The 26992-nt window shown below is 37.0% G+C and overlaps 2 protein-coding genes across 3 annotated transcripts; one reads left to right on the top strand and one right to left on the bottom strand.

Annotated features, from left to right (window-relative positions):
* On the top strand, positions 1-8229 carry perm1b (PPARGC1 and ESRR induced regulator, muscle 1b). The gene is made up of 4 exons (NM_001135136.1): positions 1-75; positions 2233-4728; positions 6697-6813; positions 6956-8229. The coding sequence occupies exons 2-4, from the start codon at positions 2262-2264 to the stop codon at positions 7021-7023; spliced, it is 2652 nt and encodes an 883-aa protein (NP_001128608.1). The 5' UTR covers positions 1-75; positions 2233-2261; the 3' UTR covers positions 7024-8229.
* Positions 6872-26246, bottom strand: rereb (arginine-glutamic acid dipeptide (RE) repeats b). Of its 2 annotated transcripts, none has more exons than XM_005166103.5 (17): positions 26135-26246; positions 25251-25299; positions 23394-23518; positions 23146-23245; positions 22785-22883; positions 21151-21231; positions 20917-21070; positions 20660-20752; positions 18202-18398; positions 17948-18124; positions 17745-17855; positions 15478-16637; positions 15046-15280; positions 14120-14810; positions 13896-14036; positions 11169-11346; positions 6872-9179 (listed from the first exon to the last, which is right to left on the bottom strand). In XM_005166103.5, the coding sequence occupies exons 1-17, from the start codon at positions 26158-26160 to the stop codon at positions 9146-9148; spliced, it is 3651 nt and encodes a 1216-aa protein (XP_005166160.1). In that variant the 5' UTR covers positions 26161-26246; the 3' UTR covers positions 6872-9145. The 2 variants fall into 2 exon arrangements, with proteins under 2 accessions (XP_005166160.1, XP_009300877.1); XM_009302602.4 differs by having other exon boundaries at positions 13941-14036.
* Between the last annotated feature and the right edge of the window lie 746 nt (positions 26247-26992).

Here is a 26992-nt window from a genome sequence, read left to right as displayed (position 1 = left end):
GGGGTTTTTGAAGGTGTGCAATGCCAGTGTCGGATCAATGCTGAAGTGTTTCGAAAGCAAAAATAACAACGAAAGGTAGGGAAAATGCTGCAGAGTTTGCAAGACTGTGGGTATTTCTAATATGAGGGTTTTGTGTTTGGAAATGTTTTCCAATTTGGTTATTACTGTACCAAAGTCAACCAATTAGCCCTTCATGATTAAAAAAAAAAGTCATACACAAGAGTTTAGCACACTAATAAAGTATTAAACTGTCTGTTAATACTAATAAAAATAATAGTTCTTGGCTTTTGCACAACAGTTATGATGCTCCTTGGAAACTATGCTTTCTTTAAATGAGGAAGAATTTAAAAATGAGAATTTTACTGTATGCAAAATGCATCTCCACGTGTGTTTGTATGAAAACGCCCCAAAAGCTAGATAAGATAAGATTTATTATTGTTGAAGGTTGTAAACCGTGATCTTCATTCTCTGGATTACCAGACATGTCTACAGTGTGTCATTTGTGAGGAATTTAACTATACAAAATATTTTTTCAAGGCAGGTCACCTAAACACCATGCTGGTGTGTTTTATGGGAGTCTTGCGGTGCTGCTTCCTCTCATTGTCTTGTTTTAATCAACAAATCATCGCGCGCTGAGCTGTTGTGACTGCTGCTCTGGAGTCAGTTTACAGTTCAACCAAGAACTTTACAGGGCTTATAAGACAGTTTTATTGTGTTTTGTCATATACATGGAGACAAACAGTTGTTTAGTACTTTGCCAAAACAATGTAACAAGGAAGATTCTGTATTTTTATAAAACTTTGTATTTTATTGAATTTTTTTTCTTTTTAAAATATTTCCCAAGTGATGTTTAACAGAGCAAGGAATATTTTCACAATATTTACTATTATAATTTTCTTCTGGAGAAAACATTTAGAAAGCTTTTAATTAGAATGGAATAATTTATTTTTATTTTTTTATGTGAATACCGCTAAGACAAATATTATTAGCCTCTTTAAGAAATACTTGATTCAACTGGCTACCAATGACTTGCCTAATTAACCAAACTTGCTTAGTTAACTTAATTAACCTACTTAAACCTTTAAATTGCACATTAAGCTGCATGTTAGTATCTTGCAAAACAAGCAGTTAAATATATGTACTGTCATCATGGCAAACACAAAACAAATGATTTATTAAACAAAATTATTAAAACTATTCTGTTATTGGTGCTAATTGCCTAGTGGTTAAGTGTGCTGACATATGGCTCCATGGTGCTCAAGGCGACCCGAGTTTGATTCTCGGCTCGAGGTCCATGTGCTGATCATTCCCCTCTCTCTGCTCCCAATGCTTCCTGTCTTTCCTCCACTGACCTATGTAATGAAGGTGAAAAAAAAAAAAAAAAAAAAAAAAAAACTTCTGTTTCAAAATGTGTTGAAAAAGTTTGTCAGTTAAACAACACATGGGAAATACTTGAAAAAATATAAACATTTCTAAAAAACAAATAAAGAAAGCTAATAATTATGTCTTAAACTGCATGTATATATTCTTTAAACATAGGGTAGTTTTATTAAAAACCTTATTAGTTAATTAATATTAAGAGAATCTTTCAAATAAGTTTCACAAATTTCATTTTGTAACCAAAAAATGACCACAACCATGAAAAAAATCCTGTATTGTTATTAGTTGCTGATAAAACTGAATTTACAACTGTACAGTTTGCTTTGCCTAAAAAGGTATTGGTATCTTTTTGTTAGAAATTCTGTATAAATTATTTGTGGATTTCCTAAATTTATATTCTGCTGTTAATGATCCATGTTAATGGATTACAATTTACACATTTTAGGGTTAGGATGAGAGGATTTTAAGGGACCTGTTATCTATATAAAACACATGAAAATGATTTCCTAGAAAGTCTATATTGATTAGCTATGGATTCTATAATTCAAATTATAGAGTCATTAAGAACTGATACATTTATAAATGATTTAGCAATGATGTATTTGTGTGATTAATTAAGTAAAACATTTAGTAGTACAAAAAGTTTTATATATGATGGGCTTTTCCACTAAAAACTGACTGTATGAATGCACAGTAGTCAACATTTAAAGTGGATAAGAATCTTTTATCAAAGTTGACCTAAAACTATTTAAACAATCTATTCGTGTTTTAAAACAATTTGGAGAAAAAAGTAACCACTTCAAATGTTGACTACTGTATATTAATTTTTATTCATAACTCTTTTTTTTTCAGATGTAATAAACCTTTTGTGCTCACTTGCAATGGATGACTTAGACCACAGTGTGCTGATAGCGGAGCAGGACTGGGACTGTTTTTGTACGGAGAGCGAGGAATGTTCTGTTGAGCAGGCCAAGCTTGCAGCCTTAGATGAGTCCGGCTTTAGTGACAGTGACGATGACAAAACCTCCATCCATGTGTCATCTCTTCCCATTACAAACAACCCTGACCAGCACTGCGAAAAAGATGAAAGCCTAAAACAGCATCAAATAGGAGATTGTCAAATCAAGCATCCATCTGAGTATCCAGAAAATCCTAATCCTGAAACAGAGCCACAGAATGCTGAGCACATGAGCAATGCTGGAGCACATGAGCAGGAATGTCAAATCAAAGCTAATGAAGACAACACTCTGACTGAGAAGTTAAAAGAAAATGATGAGAATCAAGAAAATAGCGAGGATAAATCAAACCATGACACCACAGAGAGAGTTTCTGAAATGTCTCCAGCAAATTTAAATAATGGAAACAGTACGGATGGTATAGAAATGCAAACTGAGGTGACGGAGAGTTCAGCAGCCACCATAAAAGAGAAGGAACGCTGGTTTGTCACTGTAAACGACAGCCCAGTCCGTCTGAGAGTTAAGCGTTCAGATTCAGTTCAAAAAAAAAGAAGAAAAAAAAAACGTTGTAAAAACATGAGGCAGAACATCAGAGTAATGGAGGACTGCTCGTCCTTAAATAACAAAACAGAGGCAGACAGAGAAATTATTGAGAGGCAAACAACACAGGACACATTTGAACAAGAAAATTATTCTTCTGACTCACCCAATATTCATAACGTCCAAATCCAAGATAATTCGTCCACTGGATTATCTGAAGATGAAGAAGAAAAAGCAAGCTGTGCTCTTGATTTAAAAAAGGAAAACATGACAGAAATTCCAAAAGCTAAATTAGAAAGAAATCCTGTCGACTCCCCAAATTCGCATTTAACACTCAAACAACTGCCACAAATGATATTTAAAGATCTCAGTGGCTCTTTGCCACAGCATGGGGATCATGAGAGCACAGCACGAGATAAACTTGACGAATCCATAGAAGATAATAACTTTGAATGTCAACGTACAGAAGATAATTTAAGACACTTTAATAATGACACAGGAACAGAAAATCTCAGATTTATTCTGGGTACAGCTCCATCTTTAGATTCTCAACAAGAAAAATCAGAACAGCAAGAGCCCTTGGGACTTTTATCTTATAATGGAAAAGAATCATCTCAAGAGACGCAATCCTTTAAGACTCCAGGTCCAACTCCACCCATATTTGCCATTTCCTCCTTTTGGGATGAAATGGAAAAACTGACAATTAATGATATCTTGCAAATTAGAATAGCCAACAGCAGGTCCCTGCCAAAAGAGAACATCGTTCCAGAAGAAAGCAGCCATGTAGACGTCATCAACGCTCAGCTTTTAGAAAGGGATGAGGTAGAATCCAAAAATGAGAGTTTAGAAGATGGCCTGGTTGACGACATGACAGATTCAGACTACTTCACACATCTGGATGACTCTAAACCAGACAGATCCAGCTGCGAATTTTCCACTTTCTCCGATTTTGATGAGGAGTTCATACAACTTCTTCATGCGAGTGCAAACCCTAGCCCTGATCTCTTTGAAAGCAAAGAACAAACGTTTCTTGAGTCTTTGCTCCCCGTGGATTTGAAAGAAACTTTGCCAAGTGAATCAAATGAGATGGTGAGGATGTTTCCAGAAAGTAAACCTGTAGTATATCTGTATTCAGACACAGAGATGCAGGACTTTTTTCTAACAACTGAAGAAGACAACAACATGGATACTTTACTACTGGACCAATGTAGCGTGAGAAGATCAACGCCTTCACCAGTTTTATCAGTTTCTGATATTCTAGATGATCAGTGTCTGCTGTCTTTCTTTGAAATTGCAAACAGTGACACTGAACTGGAACAATACCAGACTTGGATCCCACGTAGAAAGTCTTTGCTTTGTTTTTCACAAAATGTATCATTGGCTGAGACTTATGATGACTTCTTCTCAGATTTTGAGGTCGGCAATTTTCTCTTTCCTTCCTTGCAAGGTTCAAGAAAAAGTGAGAAATCAATGGTTCCTATCTATTCCTCTTCTCGTCCAGTTGTAAGAGATCTAGAACTTTCAGAAGTAGATGAGGTGATACATGAAAATGCTCCTATCAGAGTTATGAACCCTTCGGAAACATCAAACATGTGCTTTATCACTAGCCAGAGAAGCACCTGGAGAAACCTTTCTCTGAGACATACCAAACTTCTAATGGGAAGGACGTGGTGCAGGATGGCCACCTCTTGGAGTTTTCCTAAGTCAGCCAACATTGTCTGCAATTACGGAACAAAAACAACATTAAGTTCCTCTATAGCTCAGTCAAGTCATCCGGTTCTTCTAGAAAACCAGGCCCTCGGTCAAATGACAGAACATAAGACACATATTGGGGAAACTGTAGCATCGGCAGGTACATTTTTAACACATATTTGAAGATTAAATTGATTGAAGGGTTAGTTCACTCCAAAATAACTTTGTCTCATTCTCATGTTGTTCTCCAAAACACTCAGTCTGTTTATCTTAACTTTAAAACATTTGTAAAGAGACCCCAAAATGAATGTATATGTTTTAAGAGGCTTATTCAAAGTCTTCTCATAAGACACATTCGTTTACTAAGACAAACACATTTGATTTTGGCTTTTACATTTTAAACAGATATAACAGAAGCTCAGCTATACCCAACCCAACTGATGCATACAAAGCCAGCAGACACACAATGTTATGAGATAGTAATATTAGGTTAGATTTAGGTTGCCAGCGTCTAAGGACAACGTTATTTTGACATCCAATAACAACATGAAATGATGCTGATATTTAGTTGATTTTAGGTTGTGTTGGAAAGTGACCAAAATCCAATGTCGAGCCAACAACTAAAATCCAACGTCTGAAAGAAAGCGGGGGGTGGGGGTGGGGGGATGGGGGTTTAGGTGGTTTGAAAGACCCACCCTATACTGATAAAAGGTCCAGAATTTGTCACACACAGGAGCTCATTTTTCTTATTTCAACTGCTGTGCCATCATAAATTGTGAAAATTTCCAATTGGAGAAGGCTTCCATTGAAAGCAAACAATTAAATTTTATGAGTCTAACATCCAGCTTTGCAAGAAAACAAACAATTTGACGAAAGTGGTCATCTTTCACTACGAGTAGACCAACTTTTATTCTAAATCTAGAACCTATACCAATTAAAATACCAATAAATTAATAATACAATAAATTAATAATAATTAAAAGGTTAAAAGCACCAAAAGCAGCCCATATTAAAGTTTATTTTAATACTAATTAGGCTATTTTTGTTATGAACTTTCAGAAGAGACTAGAAAAATTGTCAAGCTCTACATTATTAATATTGTTATGTTTTAATTTTTTACTATTCAAATGGCCAAATTCTAAGTGAGGAAAGTTGAATGTGGTGGCCAGTTTGTTATTTGCCGAACAAATGACAATAGGCTACAGTTTTTGTTTTTCATTTAAAACTTTAACAACCTTTTTCTAATGATATATGATAAATGTATATTTAAAAATAAGTTTTTTTTCGTATTTTTTTATTTATGGTACCTCAAAATGTGTGGTTATGACCATCTGACAGGCTAATCTAGCTAAAAATAGTGCTTGAATATCACTAAAATGCTTTATTTAAAACTCATAATTCAATAGAAAATGAGGCAAACCAGGCTGGCTAGGGGCCTGTAGATGTCTTATTGATAATTAGGCGTTGATATTTTGTTGTTTTTTTGGTTGCTTTGGAAAATCACCAAAATGCACCGTCTATCCAATTTACGTTTCCTTTTCATTTCCAAAAGAAATGCAACATCAGACAATGTCCTGTGCCTGCTTTCTCAATGTCATTGGTTCTCAAACAAGCACCGTCGACCTTGTTCATCTTTATTTCTATTTTACAGCATAGACAATAAAAAGCCATAACAATACTTTAGATTGTTGAACATTTCAGCATATCAGGCTGGCAGGAGATTAGTGTAGAATGCTGGTGTAAAGCTAAATTCATTCATTCACTTCAGTTTAATAGAAATGCCACTGCAAAATGATCATCAACTGAGCTTCTATGACTGAATGTGTGAACACTGTTCACTAAACATCAAATGCTGTGAGAAACCTTATTATTTGTTTATAATAATGCAAACAAACCTCTTAAGGAGACTTTGATTAAACCTGATATGCATGCATTTTGGAAGTTGTGAATAGACATTTAATGGAGGGACACAAATTACTGAGAGATTTGGTTAAAGAAATGTATTTTAAAGGTGAACAAATAATGCATTCATAATGGACATAATGAAAAGGGGTGTTTTCATTTTGGGCTGAACTAACTCTTGATATGTGAAAAGGCCTAGTCTAATGATGGCAAATTCTGTTTACAGACAGAGATCGCTTCCTCTTTTCCTTAAAGCAGGCAGACATGTGCCTTGTTTGCATTGCTTTCGCATCTTGGGTACTAAAGTCAAGCAACCCACAATCTACAGACATGTGGAAAACAGGTAAGCCCGAAGTTTTGTAAGTAGTGTATTTCTGCAATGAGACACAATGATCAGTCTGTTCCATATTAAATTAGGCAATTTATTCAGATAATATGAGCACACAAAATTAACATGATCCTTTTTTCCCTCTGTTATTTCTCAGCTCTTCTGGCAAACGTGAGCGCGATCTCTGCCATCCAGTACTTGCGGCGATACGTAAAAGAAGGATGAACCATAAAAATCTAGTATTAGAGCTTTCTCACAAGGGGGCCAGTGTACAGGAAAGGGTTAATTTTGCACAAATTCACACCAAACACTTTAGTAAATACACATATTAGGTTGTATTCCATGTTTCCTAAAAGTCTAATATTTTCATGTAATATTTTCATGTTACAAAATAGGTGTTCGGTCAATAAATAACTTATCAAAGGACAATTTCGTTAAAGAAAAGCATACAAAGCAAAGGAGGAAACACTTGTCTAGTTTTTCCCATACAAACGCTTGTTCAGTTAGAAGACATGTATTGCTTTAGATATGTTGATATGGACCAGAAGTGACCACTGGTAAGTTTTGCGTCAGTTATATTCAGGACTCAAGCTGTGCTATACATATTTATGTAATTCACAATGAAACTATTTTGCAGTGTACATATATAAAAAAACATTTTTACCGCTCAAGATGTATCTATTAAATGCAAAAGGAAAGGGAAAGAAAATCATGCGGCAAAAGCTTTTTTAAAAATCCATATAGTTTTTCAATGAAGAAACAGATTTGAGTACATTTGTAAAGAATATACATTTGCACATAAAATGTAGTTGGAAGTTAAGGAGGTATCAGAAAGTGCCAGAAGTATGACTGCTGCTAAGTGTCAAATGTTTCTATCACACGTAAACAGAGACTGATGTCAGTGTGATAGGGGAAATAGTATATGAAACAGCCTCAAAATATATATACACTAATGAATTAAGTACTGGAAAAAAATGTACTGATCAAACAATAACAAAAAAGATTTTGTATGACGTTAATGGATGTACTGAAGTGTAGGAAGAGTAAAAAATAATACAAGCTGTTTGTAATAGTCATGCATTTGTCACTGAAATGTAATTACAGTCAGACAACGCTGTGCATGTGAAGACAAATATACAGAAAGACATGAATAGTAAAAATGAGAATATATTCCTCATTTAAAATATCCATACGCCAGTACAAATGTTTAGTGTTAAATTGAAGGTAATAATGACTTTTTGGCAGTTTTGGGGAAAAAAGTGACCCATCAAAGCTCCACTATGAAAAGCGTTAACAGATAACACTCATGTCCGCTTGTACACATACAGTACAAAACAATGGCACTCCATTTCATGTTTCCTATTGTTAGTTTAACAATTGATAGTAGTGCACGACAATACACGTGTATTGCAGTAAACCATCACAAACTGACTCTTGTGTTTCTCTTGGATTTCATATTATTGTGAGAATGTTGTGCTCCTTCCCAACCAACCTGATTATGTAAAAGTAACAAGCCTGGTTGTTCAAATGGTTAAGTGCACAAATGTGCACTTTATTGCTATCTTCCTAAACTTCTGTCCCAATTAGAGATGACCCAGTAACTGACCTGCACACAATGTATCTCAGTGTAAACTCTGCAAACAGGTCCATCTGAACAGTTGTCTGCTGCATTGAATGATCACGGCAGTGAAGCGACTGTTCTGTAGAGCCGAACAAGGGCAAGATCAAAACTACAGTCAGGATGCTAACACTCTAGCTGCATTTGGTCTACGTTTCAAACGGTTAAAAAATTGAAATTACAGACAAAAATAAAGTGGATTTTATACTGATGAGCACTCTGAGGCATAGATGAAGAGGCTGTCAGAGAAAGGGAAGGATAGCGTATGTAAAGCATGCACTTTTTGCACACAAGTCATCTGAAATTTTTGTATCCAAATCTATCATTGCAACTTTTAACAGTTAATATATTATTTTAAACATATAGTATTTACAATCTTAAAACGAGTGTTTCAATAAACTTTGAAACTAAACTGTGATAAACTCTGGATAATGGACAGCACTTCTCAAATACTTAGTAAATCTACTGTACTGTGCTTTCAGCACAATAACCACATTACATGGGAATATCATTTCTGACAGAAACCGTTTCTAAATAGTGTTCATGCAAGGAAAGCGAATTCAGTGAGCTCCAAAAGGCTACTTATTTCGTACAGCACAAAGGAGTCGGTCAAACGTTCATAAGTGCCAAAATGGGGATAAACCCACGCTGGGTTTTTCGGGAAACAAAAGGCTTGATACCCTGAACACAGAATTCACTCTATAATCCACAGTGGAGAATTTGTTCATTTCAGGACTGCTTGTCTCCTTCTTTCTTCAGACGGCTGTCAAAAAGACAACAAAACATTTAGTCACTTAAGTATCCAAGTAAACAGGTAATACACATGACATATATACATACAGTTGAAGTCAGAATTAATCAACCCCCTTTGACCTTTTTTTGTCTTTTTTTAAATATTTCCCAAATAATGTTTAACAGAGCAAGGAAATTTTTACAGTATGTCTGATAATATTTTTTTCTTCTGGAGAAAGTCTTATTTGTTTTATTTCGGCTGGAATAAAATAAGTTTTTATTTTTTCAAAAACATTTTAAGGTCAAAATTATTAGCCCCTTTAAACAATTTTTTTTCGATAGACTACAGAACAAACCATCATTATACAATGACTTGCCTAATTACCCTAACCTGCCTAGTTAACCTAATTAACCGTTAAGCCTTTAAATGTGACTTTAAGCTGTATCGAAGTGTCTTGAAAAATATATAGTCAAATATTATTTACTGTCATCATGCCAAGATAAAATAAATCAGTTATTAAAAATGAGTTATTAAAATTATTATGTTTAGAAATTAAAAAAAAAAAAATTCTCTCCATTAAACAGAATATAAATGGGGGGGCTAACAATTCTGACTTTGACTGTATACTGGTTGATTTCTCAATTAATTTTCCCTATTATTGATTACGATGATATTATTTATGACAACACATATGATATTAATTTAAAACCTTTAAATACTGTCTTCAATTCTCTGTGTAGGTTTGTTTTAAGATATCCAAGTAGAACCCATCATTGCATATTATATGTATCTCTTGGTTTGCTTAACCTAATTTCCGTAGACAATATATCATTAGTATTTGTTTCTTTTTATTTTAGTTTCCCTTCTTAATTAAAGAAGATTTTTGTTCCATTTACCTCCTTATATTCTCTTCAACATATGCAACAGAATTACTTTTTGTTCCAAGAAATACAACAGAAAGTGGCCATAGCAGGTCCTTTCAATACAAAGCTCCTTTTGACTGGAAGAATTTTCCTTCGTCTTTTAGATCAATTAAGACATTTCTTTATGTTCTTGTTTGCTTGTTTGCTGGGTCAGTTGGCATTTCTGTGTGGAGTTTGCATGTTCTCCTCGTGTTTGTGTGGGTTTCCTCCAAAATCATGTGGTATAGATGAATTGGATAAGCTAAAATGCCCGTTGTGTGTGTGTGAATGAGAGTGTATGGATGTTTCTCAGTGATGGGTTGCAGCTGGAAGGGCATTCGCTGCGTAAAACATATGCTGGATAAGTTGACGGTTCATTCCGCTGTGGCGACCCCAGATTAATAACCTATTTGTCACATGAGTACTTAAGGATTTTTTTTTATTTGAACATGTTCTAAGCTGCATGACTTGTTAAATGAACATTTTAAAGGCTCATTTACAAGTCTCTTAAAGTTTTACTATTTTGTATTCATTTAAATGATCTCTGGGTCTGGCGAAAGCACATTTAGCTTAGCTTAGCATAAATCATTGACTTATATTAGACCATTACCATCACACTTTTATAAAAAGAGTTTAGATCATTTACTTAAAACTTGACTCTTCAGTGCTAAATGGTAAAGCTCAACTGTTTCACTCCAAAAAAGTTGAGTACTCCTTTAAAAGGTTGGAGTTTTATTAAAAAGTCCAATAAACTTTATATCTAAAAGACAACACAGTGGCATTGATCATTAATAGTTATGAAATAGCTTCAGTCTTAAGAGTTTTAAACCAAACAATATCTTCGATTCTATTACACATTTTTTACAGAAGTACTAATGTAAATGTATTATAACAGCTTAAAATGGTGCAAAAGTCGTCAGAAGCTGACAACAACTGATGGTTAAACACATATATGTCATTTAATAACTTGTTAAAATGATAACAGGTTGCATTAAATTGCGTTAGTTTAGTTGTCTATTCAGCATAGTGGAGCTTAAGAAGAAAATTCTCTTAAATAAAATAAAGAGCTGCCCAAAAATGCTTGATTACACATGTAATCTAATGCCGTTGAGTTCACCTGTAATAGTCCTCTTGGCTGGGGAGAGGAGCGCTGTGTAAGTGTGCGTGTCCGTGTAGCCACTGCTGCTCCAGTGCCAGCCTCTGCAGCTCTGCTGACTGTGCCTGCATCGCCTGCAACTGATGCGCAGCTGACATCGGAGCCAGTGGGCCTGGTAACTCTCTGGGGAATGGTGCTCCTGTGAAAGAAACTTTACTCCAGTTACTCTTCTTTCAAATAGGTGTGAACAAACAGCTGAGATTTCCTTTCATGGAACTGTTACAGATGCTGGATGATATTGTGAGAAAACAGAACAACAGGTTGACTCAAAGTGTAACATTATATTTGTCTATTTGATGTCAAAACAATGAAGGTAAAACAAAAGCTAACCTTTTTAGGACTTCAAATTGAGGCTCAATTTATGAAGTAGAACTATTTTAAAAGTCGCAAATGCATTTTCTTGCCTTCTCTGTCTATTTTAGTAATGTAATGCCACTGTGCTCACAATCAAGAAAACTTTACTGAATTTTTCACATCATACTGTATGTGATGCAATAATAATAATAAAAAAAATGGTTTCAGCAACAAACATTTTTTTTCACATTCAATAACCAAAATTCTGAGCTCTATTTGAACGATCTAGGGGCAAAGTCTAAAGCACACGGTGCAAACGGATCCACTTTTAATATTTAAAAAAATTATAACAATACACTCTGCACCCTGCGCATGGTCTAACAGGGATGTGCTTACTCTCTTAATGAGTTATGAGTGTGATTTAGGTATAACATGCATTAAAACAATCAGTCTCATCTCACATTCCCTTTAAGAGTCAGTTGCGTCGCACCATGGCACATTTGCTATTTACTGTACATGGCAGACTTTGTAAGTGGATAAACTGAATGCTTCACTAGCAAGAAAACAGTTAAACAGACCATCTGCAGTACAAGGATAAAGACCATTTGGCCTCTTTACTTTCTCTTTATTTTACTTTTTCTCTTTACTTTACTCCTTTACTTTTGTGGAGTTAGGAAACGATGTTGTATGCACTCTACTGAAAACAACCCTCAGCCTACTTATTCAAATTTGATTCAAAACTATTTCTAAATTAATTTCTTATTTTCAGCAAACGAATAAATAAATGATATCAACAAAGTGTGGTAAAAAAACTGAGTTATATCCAAACACACAACCTAATTTTATGCCACAAATGGTGATGTATAAGTCTCCAAAACCCGAAAGGTGGACAAATCAAAGTTTGTTTTTATTAAAACAAATAAAAACATGCATGTAATAAAAACTACTGCTAACAATAATAACATTATACAAATGCAAATTGTCATGAATATACTGAAAAAAGACCCCACAAATGAGGAAGGCATCGAGGTAGTGGTTTTTATATTTATGTAGAAAAGAATTATTTTGTAATATTTTTTATATATATATATATATATATATATATATATATATATGTGTGTGTGTGTGTGTGTGTGTGTGTGTGTGTGTGTGTGTGTGTGTGTGTGTGTGTGTGTGTGTGTGTGTGTGTGTGTAAAGACATTGGTGTATTGCTGTACATCCTGTCTGTTTGGACATGCATATGTGCATAACTAACGTGCTCTGCGCTAGACTTAAGACCAGTTTACAGTTAGTCAATGGCGCAGTCTTTTTCTGTTTTTCAAATAGCAACGTGAAAACAATGCGCCTTAGCACACCTCCTTTACAGACCAGCACACTCACGAGTCCACAAAGTGGCGCAAATGGATTTGCTATTTAAACAACGTGGTGCAAAACTCTAAAAATTACTGTTATTCTGGTCTGAAAATAGCAACAAATCACGCCAAACACGTCTTGTGCAGGGTGTATGATAGGGCCATCTGTGTTTATATTAATATTAAGCTTAAGATATATAAACTGATCAAAAGTAACAAAAATATAACATTACAGAATATTTCGATTTTGAAAGAAACTGTTCTTATATTATTTCTATATACAGTTGAAGTCAGAATTATTAGCCCCCCTGACTTATTCGCGTCCCTGTTTATTTTTTTCTCAAATTTCTGTTTAATTGAGGGAAGATTGTTTCAGCACATTTCTAAGCATAATAGTTTTTGAAACCTATTTCTAATAACTGATTTATTTTATCTTTGTCATGATGACAGTAAATAATATTTTACTTGATATTTTTCAAGACACTTCTGTATCGTTTAAGGTGACAATTAAAGGCTTAACTAGGTTAATAAGGTGAACTAGGAAGGTTAGGGTAATTAGGCAAGTTATTGTATAATGATGGTTTGTTGTGTAGACTATCGAAAAAGAAATAGCTTAAAGGGGGCTAATAATTTTGTCCCAAAATTGATTTTTAATAATTTAAAACTGCTTTTATTCTAGCCGAAATAAAACAAATAAGACTTTCTCTAAATATTATCTTTTTCTTTTCTTTTTTTTATCATTTATTTCTTTAAATATTATCAGACATACTGTGGAAATTTCCTTGCTTTGTTAAAAATAATTTGGGAAATATTTAAAAAAGAAAAAAAAAAAACAAAAGGGGGCTAATAATTCTGACTTCAACTGTATCTATGAATACTGGAAAAAAATATAAATATTAATAATAACATGTGCTGAGAAAAAGCACTCAAGAGCACTGTCTCACTCAAGCTTGGCTATATGGATTAACTTGCTACTTTGTTAGTAAACTTTGAACATTTTTTTACATGAAAGAGTGAAATGGGAGTCTATTTGGTGACTCACCAAACAGAGGGTGGCGGAGCATTTCATGCTCGTGTGGTAACTCACTGAGTAGGGGGTTAGTGATGGCACCGGGAGGGTAAGGGAAACGTGCCAGTGGAGGGCCAGCAGCCAATGGGTCCACTAGGGGATGAGGCCCTTGGCCTGAAAGACAAATATGCCAACATTTTCATTTAAAAATTTTTTATCTAGATAATTGCAGTTGATTAATTAAATAAAGTTCTCACCTTGGTTGAGAGGGTCCTGTTGGTGCAGATGAAGATGGGAGTGTATGTGTGAGTGTTGGTGGTGGTGCGGTGTGACATTGAGCATCTGAAGCCGTGCAACAGGGTCACCAGCAGCAACAGAGGCCATCCTTTCAGCATGGAGCCTTTCAGCTGTTAAACGCTCAGCATAGCTGATTTCTGGTCGAGGTGGAGCTGCTACATTGCGCTCCATGGCTGGGTGGAACTGGGCAAAATGGTGAGGTCCAGCCACATGAGCCAGTGGCAGGGCACCATGGCGGGCAAAGTGCTCCATAGGATTTGCTGATGGATGAAGTGGGTTCTCCAGCTCTGGCGGCTTCACCTCAAATCCGGGCTTCATTCTTTCCCTGATTTCTCGCTCTCGAAGCTCACGAAGTTCCCGCTCTCTGAGCGCTGGGTCTGCTGCGTAGAGCCCAGGCATGTGATAAGCTAGCAGGTGCTCACCTGGGCCCAATGGCATGAAGAAGGGATGGTTGCGGTTGGTGGGTGACATGACATGTGGCCGGGCGTACTCGCTGAGTGTGCGCAGAGCTGGAGTGTCAGGGCCAAGATAAGGAGGAACAGCAGCAACGGTGGTGGGTGGGGGAGGTTCAAATGATGGACGACCTGGCTGCACGTGGGCCGCAAGAAGGTGCTCACTTATGCGGCCATCGTGGGATGAGCTTGAAGCACGCTGTGTGGATAAAGGGGTCAATTATAATCTAGACAAGAATGGGCCCCAATACACTTGAATGTATTTCTCTTCATATTATAGTGTTTGGGGTTAGATTACGTCACATTACAGTTAAGGAGAATTTGTAAAGTCATATAAACTATTTCACAACATCACAAGGTAAAAGAACAAGTTTTCTTTTAAGCAAACTGTCTTTTTTTCTCTTTTTTAATGAAACATGTTAAAGTAAACTTACAGAGGCTTTATCAGAGTCTCTCTCTCGCTCTCGCTCCCGCTCTCTTTCTCTCTCCCGCTCTCGCTCTCTTTCTCTTTCTCTCTCCCTTCCTTGTCGAGCACTCAGCTCTGCTTCTCTTCTGGACCGTTCGGCAGCTTCCTCTCGCTTTTTAGCCAGTTTTGAGGAGGTCAAGGGGGTGAAGTACAGGTCTGTGCGAGAGCAGGAGTTGTAGCCTCGGTTGAGGTGTTTGATGAATCTGCAATTGATAGACAAAATCAAATACTAATGTGCACTGTAATAATTATTGCAATAACATCTTGGTGAATTTGCATAGCATTTTAATTGTTTTCAAATGGTAATACAGAAAAATAATTAAAAAAACAAGTTCAATGTTATTAAAATTTAATTAAAGAAATGTTTTAGAACAAAAACTGAAATACGTGATCTCCATACCTTGCTGACTGACTTGCATGGCTGGGAATGTCCACAACTGTTGGTGCTGGAGAGGGACTCCTGCGAGGAGGAGGCGGACTATCACATTCCTCTTCCTCATCAACTGGCTCCTCTTTGATTATAGCCTGACCAACAGGAGTGCTTGCTGAGGAGGATGTGGAGGGCTGATGGGCTGGGACAGGGATGGGAGAAGTGTAAAGAGGGTATGAAGCAGTAGACTCAGGAGAAGGGCGATTCGGGGGCAGCGGTGGGTGAGAACTAGCTGCGACCTGAGGTGCAGCACTGCTGTGGCTTTTAACTTGCTGGCTCTGTGTCTGAGTTAGGACTGAAGGCGGAGCGGGGTTATTTTGTGGAATTACATGCAGTGGAGGAGGCTGGGAGGAAGGCAAATGCTGTGAGGGCAAGGAAGCGAGTGGCTTCAGAGCTGGAGGTGGAGGTAAATTAGGGTGGATCTGTAGGAAATGGGGTGGAGGTGCAGAAAGGTGAGGTGGCTGCTTGTGAGAAGGTGGAATTGGAGTGGTCGGAGGGGGCTTGATTTGGGATGTTGCTGTAGCAGGAAGAGGAGGAAAAGGACTCTCTCTTTGAAGGTGCAGTGGTCTGGAAGTGAATCCTTGTGGCTGATTGGCTCCAGATGAAGGATTTTGTAGCTGACCTGAATTGTGCTGATAATGGGCTGGCACAGGCAATGACTGCCCCTGTCCTGGACATTGCACCTGTTGAGATGAGGAGTTTGAGTAAGAGGTGGGAGCCTCGGGTGCCTTGGGGCCACTTCTGAAAGGGGATGGAGAGGGAACATCCAGGGTCGTCTCCGCAGATGGTGCCTTCGATGTAACAGTAGTTGTAGCCGCTCCGGGCGAAGGTGCTGATGAAAATGTAGGCAGAGTGGGCTGAGGAGATGGAGGAGATTCAGATGGGGTGTGTGTTGTGGAGGCTGCAGCAGGCTGCTGGGGCTGGGCTTGTGTAATTGGGCCTGATGCAGGCGGTGGTGCTGGGGAGTCTGAATCACTTTCATTGGCTTGCAGAGGACTAGCTAGGCTCGGGGAGGAGCTGCGGTTGTCCTGATCAATGTCTTTAGTGTCACTGCTGCCATCCTCGTTGGCACTGCGGCTGTCAGAGCTTTCGCCTTCACCCTCACATTCTGATGGAGAATCAGGACCCTCCTAGGTTAAAGAAACGTTGGACAAAATGCAGACATTATTACATTATATTACATTTTAATAGCTATGGTGGATATTATAATTGTAAATAAGTTTGTCAATAAAATGTAAAACAGAAATTCTACAAATATTAGATTTGGCATAAAGGATTTACCGTATATACACCAGCTTTATAGATTTTTCCTGTAGATTAGAATCTGTTACATTTACGTAATGTTTTAAAATATCAGAAACTTTAAACATGATTAATAAAGACACCCAGTAAAATATCATTTACGGTAAAGAAAGTTGATAAACCAAAATATTCTTTCAGGCATATTTAGAACAGGAATTAGTTGACGACATGTTCAGATTTAATAATCTCTCGTTTTACTGACTCTTAACACTTGTCAAGAACCTCTTTATAAAAACTTTAAAGGGCATTCCAGTACATTTTTTTGTGAACAATCCAACTGAACAAAAAAATGCCAAGTGGACGATGTTCAACGTAGTGATAGTATATTGTAAATCTCTACTCAAAACTCCCAAAATCTAAAAGCCTTTAGTATATTCATTCATTCATTTTCCTTCAGCTTAGTCCCTTATTTATCAAGGGTCACCAAAGCAGAATGAACCACACACTATTTCAGCATGTTTTACGCAGCGAATGCCCTTCCAGCCACAACACGGTACTGGGAAACACCCATACATGCTCACAATCTTACACACACACACACACACACACACACAAACACATACACTACGGCCAATGTAATTCATCAGATTCACCTATTCACTTGTCTTTGGGCTATGGGGAAAACCGGAGCACCGGAGCAACCGGAGCACCCAGAGGAAACCCACGCAAACACAGGGAGAATATGCAAACTCCAAACTGGTCCACCTGGGATTCTAACCAGTGATCTTCTACTGAAGTCATTCTGTATTCAGCTGTAAGGCAACCGTGCAGCTTCTCTAGTATATTATTTTTCTTTTCCTTCCTGGGGTGACATTCTTTTCTTTACAAGGCTCGATTTCCACACAAACAAGTCTGATTGCTCCGTAAAGTTTTAAATGCTTAGTTTTAATCTCATTAGCCACAAGATCTAAATAAAAATGTACAATTCTCCTTGCCTGATTCTTTGGTCGTTTCATGTTTTTCCTCTCCGGTTCGTCAGCATCTGGAGCAGCTGACTCTCTCTGTCTTTTCACACCCTTTACAACAGACGCCTCTACTTTCATCTTCTGCAGAAAAAAGAAAATAAAAAGAATCAATAAACAATTTTGCACTCTATGCAAACTATAAACCGAGCATTTTTGTTTTATAAATCACAGACCTTGTTGGTCTTGCCAGCAACTCCATTCTTCATATCTGAGCTGGACGCCCTGGTTGTCATTGTAGTGGAACTGGCTCTAGAGGACTGACCATTAGGCCGCACATCCTCAGATGGCGGAGAGAGGCCCCTCTCGGGACTCCCGGTTGGCCTGTTGCGTCCGCTTCGAAGAGATGACATCTATAGAAACATATGAAGACTAAATTAAGCATGCAACTCTTTATACATCACTGCACCAATATGCAAATTAGAATTACATGTGGGGGCACGCGGCTGCGGCGGGTCTTCATGCCATGCCTGCTTTCCTCTTCCTCTTCTTTGACGGGTTTGAAGAGATACGGTGGGTCTGCTGGTTTGGGAACGGGTGGCAGACGCCGATGTTTGCTGAAGTGAGTGTGGCAGCTAGAGCACAGCAAGACATTATCTCTTCCACCATGATGCCAGTCTTTGGAGTCTATGTGAATCACAAGGAAAATGATTAATAGAAAGTATATACTAAGTGTAGCCAAACTTTTTCGTAAGAAGGGCCAAAAACCAAATATAATTGAGAGCCGTGGGCCGAGGATAAATATACCAAACTATTTTACATTAAAGTTGCCGTAATCTATTTAATAAAATTACAAAATAAACAGAAAACATTTCTTTAAACTCTGCGGACCCGGTACTGGGTCCGTGACGTCATCAACATTCGCTTTCAGATTTAAAGAGCTAGCGTTGCACCAGACCCCCGTAAGTGGTGTCGTTTGAAAGTGTAGAATCTATATTTTATGCACATATGCATCACTTTGGTTTTCATTCTACTGTATAAAAGTTATTTACACTTAAATACACAGTATTTTGGATACCCGAGCTAGGTACTTTACATTGGTTCATTTTCATATTTTTTTATATGACACATGTAGAAGTTATAGCTCAAATTAAAGCTCTTGCCGGTGCTCATACAGTTCTAGCATTCTTTTTACTGAATTATATTCATATGCCAAACATTTGTTGAATAAATTGTGGTGTTTCCATGGCGCAGAAATGTAAACAATACATTTATGATCAATAAGCAGCCCCAGATAGCACAGACAGCTGTCATCTCTTACTTTATGCTGTGCCCTTCAGGGCCATTCTCCGCTGTTTTTAAGGTGATGTGCATACGTAATCCTTTTACATGTCTGATGTGGTCCAAACACAGTGAATTATGTTTGATCAAACAAAAGAATAGTGAAATATGAAAACAATGATCGGTCCCTGTGGCTTGTACAGCACCTCTAATCAGTTGGAATGCAATAACTTTTGCATAGATTATGGTAGAGACATTTTTCTTTTTTCCTATGATTACAAACATGTGCAGGAATCACCAAAATTAATTACAGCACGCTAGACCACACAGAACCTAAAAGGTACACTTTCAAATTTGAGTTTATTAAAAAAATACAAAAAGTGCCTCTTTTTATGTGTTTATTATAACACAGACAACATATACAGTTATTTTAAACACTTTCAATAGTGTTTTACGAAAATTCAAAGGGTTTCTTTAAAATGATACCAAATTTTTGCATTTACACCTCTTTATGTGGATTTGGAAAGCTTTTAAATTTGGGTAGGCAAAATCCAGGCGGAAATCCCCAAATAGCAGCAGAGTTTAAGTGGTTAAATTGTATTATCTAATGCAGTAAAACTTTTTCAATGATAACTTGTTGCAATAAATCATAAACAATCATATTTATAAGAGTGGAGTTCAATGCTGAATACACTAGTCAAGCAGAATCTGCTTTTGCCTTGCTAACAAAAGTCTATGCATTATTGGGTGACAGTATGTACATTTAAACTAAATCTGATTAATTTACACCATTTAATTGAAACATTGCATTTCAGTTAGCTTTTAACAATAAAACAAACAAACTGTTACTGAAAATTTGAATTATTAATCTCGAAAGGATTCCCATTATTCTCCCTCTCTTCTCAGGTGGGATTTGGCCCGTGGGCCCTAGTTTGGGTATCTCTGGTATATACGACTGAAAGTTAAAGTCAAAGTTAATTCAAAAGATGTTTATGAAAGAAACCTCTAATGCTCACCAAGGCTGCATCTATTTTTTTCAAAATACTAATACTGGTAATACTGGTTCATAATAACAGCTTAAAATTCTTGTAAAATAACATTAATCCATTTATTTTGGATTTCTCAAATCTCAGTGTCACATGATCCTTGAGAAATCATTCAGTATACTGGTTACTTTTACTCATGAAAACATTTCAGTTCATGTTAAAAACACTTCTGCAGCTTAATGTTTTGTGGAAATCACAACTCTTTGATCAAGATAATCTTTTTTAAGATTATAAAAATCTTTTTACATTTTCATCACTTAATGCATCCTTAATGCATTAATTTACATGTTTAAGTGATCTGACTGACTCCAAACTTTTGAACATTAGTTCAACTCTGCACTAAAAAATCAATATGATAATAATGTAGGGCAGTGTGTAGAATCACATCCATTGGGAATTGGTTGGATTTTGAAAAAACTGGGACAAACATTTTTAAACATATATTATGGAGATTAGGGTCAATTTTGATCTCATACTGACTTATAGAAATGCAAACGTATAAGGCTGAATCCAATGTAGGATTACTGTTCAAGTGCATGTGATGTTTTTGGACACGATGAACAAATTATGAAGTACAGTATTCTCAAAACCCAGCACTGGAGAATAGTAAAATAAACTTACTAGTGGATAGACAGTGACTGCAAGCTTGACGTTTGCCACCCTGCTCACTATCCTCACTGTCCAGATCATCTTCACTGGCCGAACTGAGCTCCACTATAGGCAGAAAAGTATCATCGAAAAATATTAATTCTTCAGAAGTTATATCCTTGAAATTAAAACTGTATTACATTTGCTATTATGTTCATCTGTTATGTCATGTCAGTCGTGTTTATGCAATAAATGAGCAGGCATATGGTGCATACTAGTGTCACACTCACTAGAAGAAGTGCGAGATGTTGCATTGGCTGCAGCTGTTGCATTGCGAGTTTTCACTTTGCGAGACACTGGCTGTCTTCTTTGCTGACGGTGAGGTCGCGCCGCCACAGCTTCTGGAGTTTTCTTCCAGTAGTAGTAAAATGTGATCAGCTCACCCTAAGAGGATGAATTCAAAATGATAAGGCTAAAAATTGACACATATTTATGAATAGATTTGAAATGGCAGATTTCCATACCGTTTTCTTACTAGGCAGTAGATCCTTACGAATCTTGAAGAAGTTTTTGCCGTACTGTCTGAGTCCTTTGATAAACCGTTTCTGTAATTACATGTTGGAAAAAAGGATTCTTAAGTAAGTTCTTCTAGAAAATTTACATAACTCCAGAATTACTTCACAAATTTAACCCAAACATTCCTGATCAATGCATAAAATGAGCAATATCACACGAGTAGCAGTGAGATATGGCTGTATATCAGCACTAGTGGGAGGCGTGTGTTGGCACAAGGCCACAGGCCGAGTGCCTAAGTGTCCCACCAGTGATGATATACAGCCATATTGCACTGCTACAAGTGTCGCGTTTATACAACAGTTTGACTGCATAATCATGTATATAAAAAAGAAAATCAAACACAGGAGTCTAAAAACCCTTTTATATGAGGAACTACTTTCTTCCACCATTCATTCACATCTGCAGCTGACGTCAAAACAGCAGAAGCCGTTACTAATTTACCAGCATCATTTTAGAGCTTAGTATTTGAATGATTCTCTAGCGTAATGTCTAAAATGATGACAAAACAGGTGATTTTGCTGATATTTTAAGATTATAAGGCTGAAGGACATGAAATGCCATCAGTCTACTGCGATTTCCCCACTATTTCTCTGTCTGCAATAAGGAAAAACGCTAGACACATGTGGTCCTTTCTTAATAAATAAACTCCATAGATGCAATCTAAGCAACTAAATTCTTGCCTAAAATAGCCTCAATACAGAAGGGTGAGGAGGCTTTATGAATTCTGATATTGCAAAATATCACACGGCTATCAGCCAATCAGATTCAAAAACCAGACAGAACTGTTGTATAAAATGAAATAAAGGGATAGGAACTCTATCTCACTGTTTATGGAAATGGCTTTTGGTTGAACGTTTTTGGGAGAAAATTCTACATTTTTTATCCATGGCAGTGGCGCAGTAGGTAGTGCTGTCGCCTCACAGGAAGAAGGTCACTGGTTCGAACCTCGGCTCAGTTGGCATTTCTGTGTGGAGTTTGCATGTTCTCCCTGCCTTCGCATGGGTTTCCTCCGGGTGCTCCGGTTTCCCCCACAGTCCAAAGGCTAAATTGTCCGTAGTGTATGAGTGTGTGTGTGAATGTGTGTGTTTCCCAGAGATGGGTTGCTGCTGGAAGGGCATCCACTGCGTAAAAACTTGCTGGATAAGTTGGCGGTTCATTCCTCTGTGGCGACCCCGGATTAATAAAGCAACTAAGCCGACAAGAAAATGAATGAATGAATGAATGGTATTAAAACAGAATATACAAAATTGTTGAACCGGTGGCTCAGTGGTTAGCACTGTCACCTCACAGTAAGAAGGTCACTGGTTCGAGTCACAGCTGGGTCAGTTTGTATTTCTGTGTGGGGTTTCCATGTTCTCCCCGTGTTCGTGTATATTGTGTCATTATTATTATTTTTGTATTTTTTTTTCTATTTTATTATTATTATTGTTTAGTATGTTTGGTATTGATTTCTGTAGTACATGTTAAATGCTCCTAAAATCAATAAAGAGAGTGTTTTAAAAAAATCTTATCCTGCCCAGATTGTAGGGGTAAATAATGTTATGACAGAGGAACCCCCAACCAGATATAATCACTTTCTCACCACTTCATCTTCAGACCAGGATTTCTCAATAAGCTTTGGAACAGGTTTCTTCACCAGGCACTGAAGTGCTTTGGCTGCATCATATTGGCTTTCATGAAGCTGTGTGCAAAAACAAAAGAGGAACGTTACATTAGCTAAGGTAAGAAGTCATTTACTATCTGCAAATCATAAATCATCCTTCATAAATAGTTTTAAAGAACTTACTGTATGTTGTCATTGCCTTCAGTTACAAAGGATCATAAATTGCAATCTTTACTTAAATGATACGTACAATCTTAGCTTGAAATACTAAAGCCAGTGGAATTAATAATTCAGTGGATTTATTCCCTTAAATTATTGAAAGTAAACGTAATAAACTGACCGTATTTAAAGCATTTAAAGTGGTATCATCCCGTGAAGCTGCAAGACAACCATCTTCTGTTGAACCTCCATCACACATCCCTGCAAAAGCTGCCATGCTCCTGTTTTTTAACACAGAAAAATAGTCATGTTGAATCATACACCATCAAAAGACACTTCAGTTCCCCTTTTAGATATTACCCTTAAGCGATTATTAAGATAAATGTAAAACGGTGAACAGGAACTGGCATCCGGCCAAGCAGACATTACCTGGCAGCCCGCAGATACATGAGAAGGTCACAGTCATTGACCCCAGGTGCCCAAACCAGATCCTCATTTTCTGTGACCGACTCTGTACCGTGAGCAGGAGGCGGCTGTAATTCTGGGAGCTTGGCCTGCATACAATATATTAGAGCATGACAATATAACAATGATAAATAACATTTCATTTAAAGGTACAGTTCACGCAAATATGAAAATGTGCTGTTAATTTAATCACTCTAATGTGATTTTTTCTCCTTCAGTAGAACATAGGACTGCACGATATTGAAAAAATCTGATATTGCGATATTTTATTTGTCTGCGATAAATATTGCTATATGAAAAGATGGTTTAAACAGCTCTATCAGAATTCTAACAGTCTATCAGTATTCAGGTACAAAAATTGAATAATCAAGATGCAAAAAACGCTTTTCTTCCTTTGCTTTGTCCTGTTTCTAATCCAAATACCTAAATATTCTTAGATCAAGTAAAAATATGGTTTTGTTTTCACCTTCAGAAGAAATTAATATTTCTTTCCCTTAAAACAAGCTAAATTATCTGCTGATGTGTAAAGTAATATAATCTAGGTTTTGCTTTGAAATGTAGATATTTGGACTAGAAACAAGACAAAAATTCTGAGTAAGAAATACTTTTTTGTTGTTGCATAAATCATAATAATTCTGCATGAATAATGAAAAATAATAAATGTCAAACATCATCATTTTTTGTGCTTAAATGTTCTAAACTCTCTTGAAATGCCCAGTCACAGGCTTTAAAAACACATGCAAACTCTACAAATCACATGCGTTCTGTGGCTCCTGGTCAGTTATATTTCAGACTCAACATCTTGTAATGTGACTATTGCAGATGAGCACATTGCGATATTGATGCTAAAACGATACATCATGCAGCCCTAGTAGGACATGTTAAAAAAACGTAACCAAAACTATTGTAATGAATGTCCAGTTTCTTGTACAGACTGATAGTTTCACATCATAAGACCTCAGAGTATCATCAGCAGCCACATATTAACTTTGCTTTGCCTGCATTTGTTTATTTGTTTGTTTGTTTTGACTGTGCCGCTAGTTTTTGAAATGGATTTTATAAATCATTAAACACTTCTGTTTCAGCAAAATCTAAAAATAAAAACTTCTTTAATGTCCTACTAAAGAAAAAAGTCTCCTAAATCTTGGATTTGACCAGCCGTTTTGAATGTTATCTCTCGATAGAATGGGCATTATTAGTGGTTATCAGCTGAAAGAAATGGGCCAGTAGGGGTCTTCTGAGAATACTGGTAGGCTTAGAAGGCTGTTATCATCCATCCACATGGTTAAGCAGCTATAGATCACATACTGCTGCAGCCGTAAGTGAACAAGTATTATTTATATCATTTATTAAATGTCCCATTAATTGTATTTTATTAACGTCCACCTCTAAACCCAACTGTCACAGTAATGTAAACACAGATCTAGATCTGGAGTCTTCTCTATTAGTATAGCTGATTAACCATGTGGATGGATGATAGCAGCCCTGTGAGCCTACCAGTAGGCGCAAAAGGCCCCTACTGGCCTATATCTATCATCTGATAACACCCATTCAATCGAGTGATAATTCAAAGCGTGTGACAATGAATAAATGATAAATAATATTTGGGTGAATTATTCCTTTTAGACAAATGCACTCAGTAAATAAACTTTGTTTACATTTATTTTCTATGATTTGTCACATTTGTAGCATTAGGGTTGGATTTTTAGTATAGATAGGTTTGTTTACAAAGTGCTGACAGTTCTGAACCTGAGGTACAGTTTTACTTAATAACACACTGCATGCCATATATGTACAGATTACAGATTGTAATCATATTACCTGATGACTTGGTCCAACTCGAATCTCTCCTTGTGTGCTATTCAGCTGCCTAAATAACATAAAACTGGTTATTAGTTCAGAAGAACTTACAGTCTGTAGCCTACCCCATAAGTAAATAATAATAATAGTAATAATAATAACAACAATAATAATAAATCCACATGCAAAAACAATTCACAAATGTAACATTTTATTCAATTTAACAGAACAAATACTAAGTGTAAAACTTGTTTCATATCAGGTGAGTGTTTAATGTCTTTCCACCCTTTTAAATCGCATCCTTTCAGTGTTAATCATAAATCGTGATTTGCCAATCAGCACTCGCGATGATCAATCCAAATCCCGCCTACACAGCAAAATCGCCCAATCAATGTCCGGCTGCTCCGTTCCCTCCAAAGGTTATATAAACGGGGGCTTGGACGTCCAGTCCGTGTATTTACACATAAATCATTACACTATCTGCGTGCACAATCCATTACAGAGCAAATCCAAATCAGTACTTATGATATGTGATATGCACTAACACCACTCGCTGTCCAGCCAAATTTTCCGCGAAAGAAGATAGCGTGCTAAAAACAATCTGCCGAACAAATATTTACAGAACAAACGGAACCAAAGTAATTCGCAATTGAACCTGCATTACACATACTCAACATTCAGCACCAAACATCTGCCCCATTTTATCTCGACGACGGGCTCTCGTAGCTGGCCTTTGCGTGTGTGTCTGTGTATGTGTGTGTGTGTATGTGTGTGTGGCCGAGCGAGACGAGCTGTCAAGTTCAAAATCATCTCGGTTTGCACTAGAATGCAAAAGTATCCGCGGCGTCTCCAGAAGCACAAGCGCGAGCAAAAGCGAAAATGTGTAATAAGAGAAAGCAACAAACCTTCGCGGACTGAACAAGTCGTCCATGGCAGAGGCTGTTTCGCTAGTGTTTACAGTTTGTTTGCGGCGGCGGCTCCAAACTATGCTTTCCTCTATTTCATACTACTCAAAATGGAGGCTGCGCGGAGTATTTTTTCCTGAGCGCAGGCGATGACCTCAGTGTTCACGCACAGCCTACTGAGATCCCCTTCAACAAGCATAACTGAGCATGTGCCGCTGCAGCCAGCGCTAATGGGATCATCTCCGTGTCCGCTGTCTATGGAGATCAGCTTCAGGGAGATGTGTTTGGCCGTCCTCCCGAGTCAATATTCACACAAGAACATGGACGTACGTCTCGGTGCATTTCACCAGCCCAGTCTTGATGGTGGCATTCCTGTGCATGTTTGATTCGTTTGTATTTGAATGCACCGGGCATGAAGAGTGGAGAAGAATAATAACAATCTGGTCGGTGTGTGGGTTGTGGGATATAAATACAGAGCGTGTAGATTTAAAGGACAGCCACTGAAGAGACTGTGGATTTATTTCGGCTCAGTGGAATTAGGCTATAGACGCTTTTAATGCAGCGCTGTCTGCTTTGATGACTCCATACATCTCTACCGTTTCATGAGAGAAACGTCAATCAAAATGACAATATGCAGAATGTTTTATATAGTTAATTAATAACAATATTAATACCAATTTATTATAAGTGATAACAGTATTACTACTACTAGTTATAACATTATTAAATTAAAAGTACTTTGCATTAATAACACTCATGATAATGACAGTAATACAATAATTTTAGTCAGCAGCACATTTTATTTAAAATAACAGTTATTGTTATTAGTACTTAAAGATTAATATTGTTGTAGTTGCT

The sequence above is a fragment of the Danio rerio genome, chromosome 6 (assembly GCF_049306965.1).
Source record: "Danio rerio strain Tuebingen ecotype United States chromosome 6, GRCz12tu, whole genome shotgun sequence".
Lineage (NCBI taxonomy): Eukaryota > Metazoa > Chordata > Actinopteri > Cypriniformes > Danionidae > Danio > Danio rerio.
This window is presented reverse-complemented; position numbering and strand designations above follow the sequence as displayed.

Coding starts and splice junctions, on each gene's coding strand:
- perm1b (NM_001135136.1), top strand. CDS start 2,262: ATGGATGACTTAGACCACAGTGTGCTGATAGCGGAGCAGGACTGGGAC. Junction 4,729..6,696: donor GGAAACTGTAGCATCGGCAG/GTACATTTTTAA, acceptor TTCTGTTTACAG/ACAGAGATCGCTTCCTCTTT. Junction 6,814..6,955: donor TACAGACATGTGGAAAACAG/GTAAGCCCGAAG, acceptor GTTATTTCTCAG/CTCTTCTGGCAAACGTGAGC.
- rereb (XM_005166103.5), bottom strand. CDS start 26,160: ATGGACGACTTGTTCAGTCCGCGAAG. Junction 18,125..18,201: donor GCAGCCGCGTGCCCCCACAT/GTAATTCTAATT, acceptor ATGTTTCTATAG/ATGTCATCTCTTCGAAGCGG. Junction 14,037..14,119: donor ACAGGACCCTCTCAACCAAG/GTGAGAACTTTA, acceptor TTTGTCTTTCAG/GCCAAGGGCCTCATCCCCTA.